Source organism: Scardinius erythrophthalmus, assembly GCF_964197995.2.
Source record: "Scardinius erythrophthalmus genome assembly, chromosome: 25".
Taxonomy (NCBI): domain Eukaryota; kingdom Metazoa; phylum Chordata; class Actinopteri; order Cypriniformes; family Leuciscidae; genus Scardinius; species Scardinius erythrophthalmus.
The window spans coordinates 9,716,921-9,729,124 of record NC_138245.1 but is presented as its reverse complement, the minus strand read 5'-3'; the positions used below and the strand labels follow the sequence as shown (position 1 = coordinate 9,729,124).

Here is a 12,204-nt window from a genome sequence, read left to right as displayed (position 1 = left end):
AGAGCAGGTGACCTTGCTTTCTCTGTCTTTGTATCATTCAGCTTTTCTTGCAGTTTATTATCTCCTTATCCTCTTTGTGTATTCTTCTGTCACACTTCATATGGTTTCATATTTCTCACCTTCAATTTCTCACCCTACATCAATATTTTAAACAATAAATGCAAGATTGTCCAAATTGTTTTTTGGTTTATGGACCAAGCTAGTGGGCCCCACAACTACCAGGGGATATTCAAAGCCTCAGGTTGCATGGCTCCAGACTGCAAAAGGAACCACACTCTATAAAACACTGGGTATCTGGGTAAATATAGGACAGAACACATGTTGGGCTAATTTTACCCAGAATATTAGGTTGTTTATTTAACCCAGCAATATTGGTTTCATTAATTTTAACTTTAATACTAGGTTTTCTTTTTACTTAATACATTAATTAGTGTTTACTGATAACTTCACAAATTGTCACCATAACTGCTATAGTTACCACACTCTCCCCTCAAAAATTACAAAAATGTCCTTGACATTTCTAATGAATGAAGTAAACAGATTCAAGGGTCAATTCGAGTACTGCTTACTGATTAATCTCAATCTTATCATATCACATTTAACCCTATTCAATGTAACATGGCCGTGGTAGGTATCATCGTCCACTATGATAAACCACCACTCACTCTGGAATACTCACAGGTAATGTACTCCTATTGAAAATAGGTTTAAACCTTTTACCTGAATATTCATCTTCCTCAAGAAAACATCAATGAAGAATACCTCTAGCCTCGACTTTTTAACCTTCCAAATAACAACATACAATCACATTCTGCCAGAGTCCATTATAGATCATTCTTCCTTCTGTTCCATGTGTCATCTTGAGTTTGAGTTTTAAGCCCAATAGTTCACCTACAGGAACTGAATTGCATCCAAGAACCAGAATATTTCCATTTAGCAACTTCACTTTATCTACGATTACCTCTACAAAAATACAAATACTGGAACATCCCATGACCCTTCAGTGGCTAACAATAACTAACTAATACCCCAACTTAAACACTCCTATTAAAACATTTCTATTTTAAGTACTTAAGTCCTACATTCAACTTAACAAGGGGCTGATGAGGAACAGGTGTTTGTGATTAGATGTCATGGGAAGTAATGAGGGTAACTATGGCGACAAACAAGGTACAAGGCAAACAGTAATCAAACACAGGAAGTTAACACAGAAACAATGGGAACTAAGAATACACTTAACAAAAAGTCCTTACAAAACACAAGACATCACAGGGATCATGACAGGTACCAATCATTTTGACCACAACTGCACTTCTAATGTTTGTTAAACAAGTTTAAATGTAGGCAATATGATTAGAGTATAAACAATATAAATTATGATAAAGGAGAGTATTTTACAAAAGTTTAGAGGATTTACGGTTATGGTGACAATTTGGGAACTGCCAAATTGGTGAGAGGGGGCAGAAAGACAAATTTTCATACACAAATCTCATGCATCAAATGAATGTTGGCCTCAAAAAGGGACACAGTGAAACTAAAATTATAGAGGCAGTGGTGAAAGCAATTAGCCCTGGCTTGAGTTTGAGAGACATGCTGGAAATCAAGAGTGGGTTGACTCTCTCACAACTAAAGATCATTTTGAGAGGCCACTTTAAGGAAGACAGCTCAACTGATTTGTACCACAGATTAGTTAGTATCACTCAAGATGTTTGGGAATCCCCTCAGAAATTCCTGTTCAGAGCAATTGAGCTAAAGGAGAGGCTCCTTGTTGCTGCTTGAGAAGTTTAGTCAGACGAGCAGTACAGCCCAGAGCTAATTCAGAGGAAATTTTTGAGATTGCGGAGTACTGGACTACTGAGTGACCAAATCAAGTTCCAGCTGAAGAGTTGTCTCGGTGATCAAAATACTTCGGATGAAATTCTGATTGACAAGATGAATGAAGCAGCAAGTTTTGAATGGGAGAGATAACAAAAATTAAAAAGAAACACTGGTGTTAACCCTCTGATGGTCCTCGGTCATTTCTGACCGAATAATTTTCTGTTTTGAAATTTTAAAAATCACAGCTTCATCGGAAGGCTATGAAACTTGGTGACTTTTCTGGGATTAGGTATGTGAATACAAAAAAAAATTGAGGTCATGATCCGAGCATGCTAAGTGGTCGTAAAAAAAATAGTCACACTCGTGGTCTTCGGTCAAAAATGACCGACCCATAGGAAATGAATGGGAAATTTACAAAAACACAAAAATTCTCTGAATTTTTGTCTGTACAATCTACAAATCGGACACGATTCTAAAAAAAAGTACACCGCAGTAAAGGGGTGACACTCTACAACATCAAGAGTGCAAAAAATTCACACCCACCCACACACACACATACAAACACACGTTTATACACATACACACCAATAAATTCAGATTACAAAAATCTGTTTTGAATTTTTAAAAATCACAGCTTCATCGGAATGTTACGAAACTTGGTGACTTTTCTGGCATTAGGTATGTGAACACACAAAAAAAATGAGTTCATGATCCGAGCATGCTAAGTGGTCGTAAAAAAATTAGTTATGATTTTGGTCTTCGGTCAAAATTACCCCCATAGGAAATGAATGGGAAATTGACAAAAACACAAAAATTCTCTAAAAATCAGCCACGATGCAGAAAAAAAATGCTCAGCAATGAAGGGGTGAAGCTCTAAAACATCAAGAGTGAAAAACATAACATAATTAATAATTATAATTAATATATGTATATATAATTAATATAATAATTATTAAAATTATTAAAATAATAATTAATAAAATGTTATAAACCTTGGCAAAAAGTATTATTTGAGAATTTCTAAAAAAATACATTCAATCCACATCTTAAAAGTAAGTAATTTGGTCCAAAAACAACTAGAATTCACAAACATCTCCATTTAGAGCTATACAGGCATCTAGTGGTAAACCCATGCAATAACATGTTTTATTTAATTTTATGATTAATAAATTGATGAATTTTTTTTTATTTTATTTTTTTTCTGAAAGCCTAGTCTCTATTTTACCCGAAAATACTGCATAGAATTGTTTTTAAAAAAAAAAAAAAAAAAAAAAAAAAAACATTATTTTCAATGGCAAAAAATGGACTATAAATATTGCATAAATATTAATAAGTTCAATCAAATTGTCTCAAAATTCTAAATTAAAAAGAATAAATATTATAGAACAAAAATAAATTGCATTGGTTTTTACTGGGATGGAGGAAGTTTCATTTTTAGGTGTCCGGTCATTTATGACCGGGAAGGCCCCCAGTGTGACTGCTAAACGAAGACCATCAGAGGGTTAAAGGGGTGAAAGCAAATGGAAGCTGGTGCCTCATCACATGACACATTATTGGGGGCTGCAAGCTTAGTATAAAAAACAGCACCAACTAAAATTAATGTCAAAAGTCCGAAAACAACACACAGAGATTCTGAGTGGATGGAAATAGTGAAGGAGCTGAGAGAGGAGATGGCCGAATGAAGGAGGACAGTACAAAGTGCATCACAACCTTTTCACAGAGAAAGAGTGCAGGGCCTGCCAGGAAAGTAGCACAGGTGAAACATGTGACCACTGCTTCAAATGTGGCCAACAGGGTCATTATTCCAAGGGCTGCCGCGTGGCCAGAAAATTAGGGGGGAAAGTCAACATTGCCAGTCACACAATAATTCACCTCTCCACAGAAAACCTTGAACTCACTGAATCCATTGAGGTATCCAAGGGAGACCATCTAAGTGCATTGACTGGGTTAGGCTCTACTTACATCAGTCACATCTCACCCAAACACCACTCAGAGCTGTTGGGCCTCATTGGAAAAAGATGTATGGTGAGTTGTTACCTTGAAGGCGTGGCAACCCAAGTCTTATGGGATACTGGGTCTCAAGTCTACCTTCTGAATGAGAATTGGAGGACCGAACATATTCCCCACATAAAAGTCCAATGCCTAGAGGAAATCCTGGGGCTTGGCACACTTGTGGGTAAAGCAGTCAACCAGACAACCATCCCATTCATAGGCTGGGGTGAAGTGAGATTCCAGCTTGGAGCAGATAGCACAGCCCCGTTAGAGCTCAAGGTTCCCATGCTAGTCACTGCAGAAGCTAATATAGCAGAAGAACACATCATCGGCTATAATGTCATCGAGGTACTGTTGAAAAAGGGGCCTGACAACCACCCCAAACCACAATACAGGCTGTGAGTGCTGCTTTCTCTATCAACAGTATAAGTGCTGAGAATCTGACCAAATTAATCCAAATCAGTGACCCTCAGAGCAGCGATGGGATAGTGAGGTTGGGGCGCCAGAAAGTTACCATTTCACCCGGCTTGACCAAAATGATTAAATGTGGAGTGAGGACCTCTGCTTTCCCTTGCCAACAGGATGCTCTCTTCATTCCCAATGAAAGCCCCTCTTGGCTGGATGTCCTGGAAATAGGGGAAATTGTTGTCAACCTTCAGAAAGGAACATGGTCACGAGAAGCCATTCCTGTAACAAATAGAACAGACAAAGATATCATCTTGTCACCACAAACTTTTCTTGGTCAGGTTCAGTGGGTGAAAGCCATTTATCCTATGCAAACCAAGCCTGTGGAAAAAAACGATGAGAGCAGAGGCTGAGTCTGAGGTTAGTCCCAGCTCCCACCACATACACATGAATGGTTCAAAAGATAGTGAGCAGACAGAGGAAGAGAAAAAGGAATTATGGGACCAACCTGTGTCACTCACCCATTTGACGTCAGCTCAGCAGCTAAAAGTAAAAACAATTTTAAGAGAAGAGTGTGGGGCGTTCTCCAAAGATGAGTATAATGTGGGATGTATACCATCCCTACAGCTCTGCATCAGGTTGTCTGATCCCACTCCAGTGCGACGAACATACATCTCTCTGCCAAAGCCCTTACAAAAAGAGGTGAAGGAGTATTTGGAGGACTTGCTAAATCGGGGTTGGATAAGAAAATCCAAATCCAACTACTCTTCGCCTATAGTGTGTGTGCGAAAAAAAGATGGGACCTTGCGTCTCTGTTGTGAGTATAGGGAGCTAAATCAAAAATCCATCCCTAACAGACATCCCATCCCACGCATACAAGATATGCTTAAAGGGATACTCCACTTTAAAATGAAAATTCTGTCATCATATACTCACCCTCATGTTGTTTCAAACCTGTATGAATTTCTTTCTTCTGCTGAACAGAAAGGAAGATATTTAGAAGAATGTCAGTAACCAGACAGTTTCTGGTACCATTGACTTCCATAGTAGGAAAAAATATATACTATGGAAGTCAATGGTACCAGAAACTGTCTGGTTACTGACATTTTTCTAAATATCTTCCTTTCTGTAAAAAGAAATGAAAGAGAGCCATGGTTGTGCCCAGCAGTCATTGCAACAGCACTTGCGGAGGAGGAACATGAACAACATGCATCACCTGTGTCCACAAATATCCAGTGAGGAACTGAAAATCGCTCAGGAGGGGGACGTGATGATCTTGAAGATCTTGCAGTATCTGAAGACAAACCAGTGGCCTAGGGTGAAGAACAGTGATGAGACCACAAAGGCATTCTTGAGGGAGAGAAGTAAGTGATATCAGGATGAAAATGGGGTCCTATACCAAAAGACTGCTACACGCTCACAGCTGGTACTGCCCAAAAGTTTTCATAATTTAGTCCTCCAACAGCTACACCAGGAAATGGGCCATCTGGGAGTGGAGCGAACACTTCACCTAATCAGGGTACGGTTTTACTGGCCGCACATGCAGCGAGATGTGGAGCATCATGTCACTAAAAAGTACTACTGCCTGAAAAGTAAGAGACCAAATAAACCTACCAGAGCCCCACTTACCAACAGTGAGTACCTACTCCCTTGAGATAGTGTCCATTGATTTCCTGCATTCAGAGAGATGTAAGGGATGCTATGAGTACATACTGGTCGTGATGGACCACTTTACCCGGTTCGCGCAGGCTTATGCTTGCACTAACAAAGCCTCCAAAACTGCAGATGAAAAGATCTTTGGAGACTTTGTCCTTAAATTTGGGTTTCCAGCTAAGCTCCATCACGACCAGGGCAGAGAGTTTGAAAATCAGCTGTTTGCCAAGCTCCAGCAGTACTGTCGGATTCGTGGCTCGCACACCACCCCTTACCATCCACAGGGAAATGGTCAGGTCGAAAGATTTAATAGAACCCTGCTGGCCATGTTGAGGACATTAACAGAGGATGAAAATCTGATTGGAAAAGTTCCCTTGCTAAGGTGGTACATGCATATAACTGTACACGTCATCAATCCACAGGCTTCTCGCCATACTACCTCCTCTTTAGCTGACTCCCAATTGACCTCATGTTCGGTTTGAGCCCCAATGATGTAAGTCCTTCACCTAAGGATTATGTGATCAAGTGGAAAGAGAGAATGGAGGAGGCTTACCAACTGGCTTCCCAGATGGCTCGCAAGAGTGGGGACAGAGGGAAAGAGAGGTATGACAGGAAGGTGCATGGCGCAGAGTTGTATCCAGGATGCAGAGTCCTTGTCCAAAATCTCACAGAGAAAAGTGGCCCAGGGAAACTCAGATCTTTCTGTGAGGAAAAAGTTCACATAGTTACTCAAAAAAAAAACAAAAAAAAAACAGGCAGTCCAGTGTATGAAGTACAACCAGAAAATGGACAAGGGCGAACAAGAGTGCTTCACAGAAATCTGCTGCTACCATGTGACTTTCTGCCTATGGAAGAACAAGAGACACCAAGAATGAGGAAAAGACAGGAAAAGAAAAGGCCAAACATAAGTATAAACAGTAAGGGACCTGAACTTACTGGTTCGGAGGAAGAGAATGAATGGGAATACATCGACGGAGGTCAGCTGGAGTCAGCTAATGAGCCTGTGAGAAGCATTCTTAGACCAGACGCAGAGGAGTTCCAGCTACAGAATGTGACGACAGCCCCGGAACAGTACAACTGGGATAGAAAACAACTCCAGATGGCATCGGAGGTGGACACGATGGAGGAGCATCCTGAAAGGGAAGAAGAGGAACTACAGGAGGACACTATACAGACGGAGCAGGTTGAAGAGGATTTGCAGCTGAAACTCACCTCGAACCAAGAAGAAAGAAAGAATACAGAGGATAAAGAGCTGACTAGTGATGATAAGCACAACGAGCACCATCAGCAGCTAAAGTATCCTTTGAGAACTAGAAAAAGCACTTTCACATAACCCAGTGACTTCAGTACTGGAGTTCCTCCAGAGTCGCTTCTCTCACGGGCTCTCCCCGTCCACGCTTAAGGTCTATGAGGCGGCCTTAGCTGCCTTCCACACGCCTTTAAGGGTGGGCACCTTGGAGACACACCCACTTATAGTACGTTTCCTTCGTGGAGCTAGGAGGATGAGGCCTGTCATCCAGTCCAGGGTCCCCACGTGGGACCTAGCAGTGGTTCTTGAGGGGTTATCCCTGGCACCCTTCGAACCCTTGGATGAGGTGTCTGAGAAATTTTTATCTTTAAAGGTAGCTTCCTGCTCGCTATTACTTCCCTGAAAAGAGTCAGTGACCTGCAGGCGCTATCCGTTGCTCCCTCTTGCCTCGAGTTCGCTCCTGGCAGAGTGAGAGCCATTCTCCACCCTAGACCCGGCTATGTGCCTAAGGTGCCTACAAATGTGGCACGGTCTATAATTCTTCAGGCACTCCATCCTCCACCGCATGTGTTGGCTGATCAAGCTAAGCTACATCTATTATGCCCGGTCTGAGCTCTGGAGGCCTATGTACATAGGTCCTTGGGCTGGAGGAAGTCGGACCAGCTGCTTGTGTGTTTTGGGTCACCTAAGAAGGGTTCCCCTGCCTCTAAACAAGCTATTAGCATATGGATAGTAGAGGCCAATTCTTCAGTGTATGAGGTGCGCAATTTGCCTTCGCCTCTCCTGATAAGAGCCCACTCAACTAGAGGAGTGGCATCCTCTAAAGCCCTGCTAGCAGGGGTTTCCCTTCAAGAGGTCTGTGATGCCGCCGGCTGGGCCTCCCCACACACCTTCCTAAGACATTACAGTCTGGATCTGCCCTCTATACCGGGTTCACAAGTTCTCTCGTCTTGAGTTTGCCAGATTGCTTCACACCAGGGCGCGTACTACTCAGTGTGGCGCAGTGGGCATTTCGTTCCCCAAAGTGTCGATCCTCGACGCAGCGCGAGTTCCCTCGAAAGGGAACGTCTCGGGTTACGACTGTAACCCTCGTTCCCTTCAAAACGCTGCGTCCCTCGGCCACACTTCTTGTGCTCCTGAAAACGACTTGCTTCGACCTATCAGAAGCTGACGCTGTTGTGACTATTGTTCCCCAAAGTGTCGATTCTTGACGCAGCATCTAGACGTAACCCGAGATGTTTTCCTCTGGACACACCCTTGCAGTGCGTAATCGGTTCCCAGCCACCGTTGTTCCTGTGGTCAGGAGAACCATCCAACATTCTGTCGGTCAACTACTGGTTCTGAGAGAGCAAGAGGGTCTGGGTACGCAGCACATCACCAGCTTCAGCAAGCAGTGCGCCGGCGCAAAATGACAGCCGACCTTTGTCGATCGGTAACTCCCTCCTACCAACCTGGTCAGAAGGTCTGACTGTCAACCCGGGACATCAGGATGCGCCTGCCCTGCAAGAAGCTTAGTCCCAGATATATTGGCCCCTTCACCATCATCAGACAGATCAACCCCGTCACTTACCTACTCCAACTCCCTTCACACTAAAAAATTCATCCTTCCATCCATGTTTCCCCTCTCAAACCTCACCACTTTCCCGTTTCTGTTTCCTTAGAGCTTGGCCCAGCAGTGGAACCCCCCCTTCTGTCAATCCTCGAGGCCGGCGCAACCTACCAGGTACACAACCTACCTTGGACTCCCGGCGCCATGGTGCCATTCTAGAATATCTGGTAGATTGGGAGGGTTATGGACCTGAAGAACGACCATGGGTTCCCAGAGACGACATCCTCGATCCCACTCTACTGGAAGCCTTCCACTCTGCTCATCCTGATAATCCTGCACCCCTGAGGAAGAGGTCGGCCACCACAACGGGCCGTGGAGGGAGGGGTATTGTTACAGATCTGCCAGGCTCTCACACCAGCCAATCACAGAGTACTCCCTCTCCTGAATACTGATCACACACACCTGCACCTCATATGCACCCTCATCACTTCCACTATAAATGCACATACCTCACCCCAGCTCATTGTCTGGTCTCGCTCCTGCACGAAGTGGACCCATACCTTCTCCCAGCCATTGTCAAGCTATTCCAGTGAATCTTCTCCAGCATTCCCTCCAGTACTTTCTCCAGCGTCTCATCCTGTGTTTCTCCTGTGATCCCTCTGCAGCATCTTCTCATCTCCTCTGTCTCCGATCCCACCTGCATTTTCAGCGAGGTGTGTGCATCCAGGCCATCATCCATCTCTCCATCCACCATTCATCGATCCTGTAAGAAAAGACATTCCATTCGCCGCCAGAATCCCACTCTCCAGATTATCCATTGAACTACTCACTTACCTGCTTACTGCTTCACTGCTCATTGTTGTCAATAAACATCCTGTTTGCTTTCATCTCCCTCGTCTGAGTCTGCTTCCGTAACAGGTAGCATGTTACTTGAAAAAAGGGCAAGGCTGGCCACTCGAAAATCCAGCCCTACCACCCAAAATAATTCTAGTTTAACGGGCTGAACATTGGTGTATATCACCTCCTTAACAGCATGCATGGTATGCTTGATATATTAATCAGAGCATAAAGGGACACAAGCTGCCAGCCCACTCTGATCATGCAATTGCATCAGTTTCCAAACAAAGGAACATTTCCCACTTGAAAATTACACTTCTTCATTGGTCAAGCCAAACTCGGGTTTTGCTAAAGGATATTTGATACCAATCTTTCATTGATACCAATCTTTCATTTGAAAGTCACATTTCTAGTATTTGTAAATCCGCATTCTTCCATCTTAAAAATATATCTAAATTACGTCATATGCTCTCAATGACAAATGCAGAACAATTAGTTTATGCATTCATTACATCAAAGCTAGATTATTGTAATGCTCTTATGAGTGGTTGCCTTGCATGCTTAATAAACAAACTACAGCTGGTCCAAAACTCAGCACTCAGCTAGAGTTCTTACCAGAACCAGGAAGTATGACCATATTAGCCCGGTTCTGTCAACACTGCATTGGCTCCCTATTAAACATCGTATACATTTTAAAATATTGCTGATTACTTACAAAGCACTTAACTCCCCAGTACTTGAGCGAGCTCTTAACGCATTATAGTCCTTCACGTCTATTGCGATCTCAAAATTCCGGCCAGCTGATAATACTGTACCTAGAATATCAAAATCGATTGCTGGCGGTAGATCATTGTCCTATTTAGCACCATAAATTCATGTCAATTTGAGTTAATTCAGTTTAATGTATAAAAAATGTGATGTTCAGAAGCTGATATTTATAATGTATGCCCTTTGAAATGTTTAAAGTTAGGGGTTCTTCAAGTAAGATTTACGTAGAAAACGTAATATCACATGACCTGGTTGAGTTTGGAGTGAGTCTGCATCATTTTGGGTCAGAAAGAACGTGGATACAGAGACACAACATATAGCCTGCAATTGCTGCAAAATAATTACTTTATCTGCATGGTTTGAGAGGCACACACGATTGTTTACCTTTATATATATTTCATAATGTTTATAATGTTGTTTTATACTTTACGTGCACAATGTGATGCGTTATTAATGATGTTAATTGGATTTGTCATATTTCTGTTGCATATAGGTGGACATTGGCACAAGAGACTTGTAAAGGACTGAGATGCATATTTTGAATATTATATGTTTTTTATCTTGTAGGTTGGATGTTTGGTTGTTTGAATGGATCTCAGGGGACTGTTAGACCCTTTACTATACTAACATAACTAGCCCTAATTTTCCTTCTAAAAATGTTGCACTCTATATGCACTGTATAAATTAAAGCAATTATCTACAGTGACGTCAATACACACATACATACACAGGTTACCCACTTCTGCTCTCACATGGAGTAATGACCATAAGTGGGAGGTTTAGTCACATGGCTCTGATCAGGCTAGTATCACATGGTTTGTGTTTGCAGTGACTTCAGAGCACCAGACTAACTTCTGTTACACACAGTTATGATGAAAGTGTTTTATGCTTCCTTTGTGAAATACTGGAAACTGCAGAGGGACTTTTAATCGAATAGAGCCAGTGAAACAATGGAAATACCAGCCATAAGTCTCAAGGTAATTTATTAGTTTTTTATGTATGTGTTGTATAGTTTGTATATTGATTGTTAAATGATCCATCAAAAGCTGAAAGATCAAAAGGAAGAGGTTGTTGTTGTTTTATGTAAAAAGTATTTATACACTGAAAAATTGTACTGATGTTTTTATTTGATCTTTCCTATTTCAGGAAAGATCAAATAAAAATATCAATACAATTGTTTTACATAATTCATCATTCTAAATCAACTTTTTGACAGTTTTATGTCTTACATTATTTCCTCAGATGTGCTTCCCTGATTCTAGTTGCACATTTTACTATTTCTCTGTCAATGACTGTGTTTCAAAACCTAAACCGTTTACCTAAACCGCATTTTCTGTGCATTCATCATATAGAGGCCTTCATAAGTTTATCACAGTCAGGCCAGGCAACCAGGAACCCTTAAAATTATTAATGGAAATTGTAGTAAATACAGTTATTTTCTTTATTTTGTACCGAATTGGGTCACACATTTTAGCTTTCTTTAAGCACTATTTGCTTACGTAAAAATAAAATAATTGTTTGATACAATATGCTGATTGTGTTCATGTTGTATTGCAAAACACTGCACTTTTGCTGATATACAGGTAATGTTAAAGACAGTTTTCATGGTATGGTTAGGTTTAAATGCTGGTTAAGGGGTGGATGTAAAGGGTCAACAGTAATTATAGATGTAATTACATAAATTAATTACAGATGTAATTATATACAGGTTAAAATATAAGTACAATGTGAATATATGTGCTGTATTAATATTAATGCATCAAATTATTTATTTAAACCCTTAAGTCTTAAAAAGCACATAAAGTGAGACACAGAATTGTCCATTTGTATTGGTTCATATCTTGATTCTTTTAGAAAAGCATTGCCTGTAACAAATTTTGTATTTTAGAGATACCCAAGATCTTAGGTGCAGCATTTAGCCCAAAAATGCCCA

At 41.3% G+C, this 12,204-nt stretch overlaps 1 protein-coding gene across 1 annotated transcript in view; it reads left to right on the top strand.

The window, feature by feature from the left end:
- Positions 1 to 1,251: 1,251 nt before the first annotated feature.
- Positions 1,252 to 12,204, top strand: part of agtrap (angiotensin II receptor-associated protein) — a 32,083-nt gene continuing 21,130 nt past the window's right edge. Inside the window, exons 1-2 of the mRNA XM_081358164.1 lie at positions 1,252 to 1,284; positions 11,101 to 11,248. Coding sequence (XP_081214290.1) covers positions 11,222 to 11,248 — 27 coding nt within the window. The 5' untranslated portion in view covers positions 1,252 to 1,284; positions 11,101 to 11,221. The remainder of the gene's footprint in view (positions 1,285 to 11,100; positions 11,249 to 12,204) is intronic.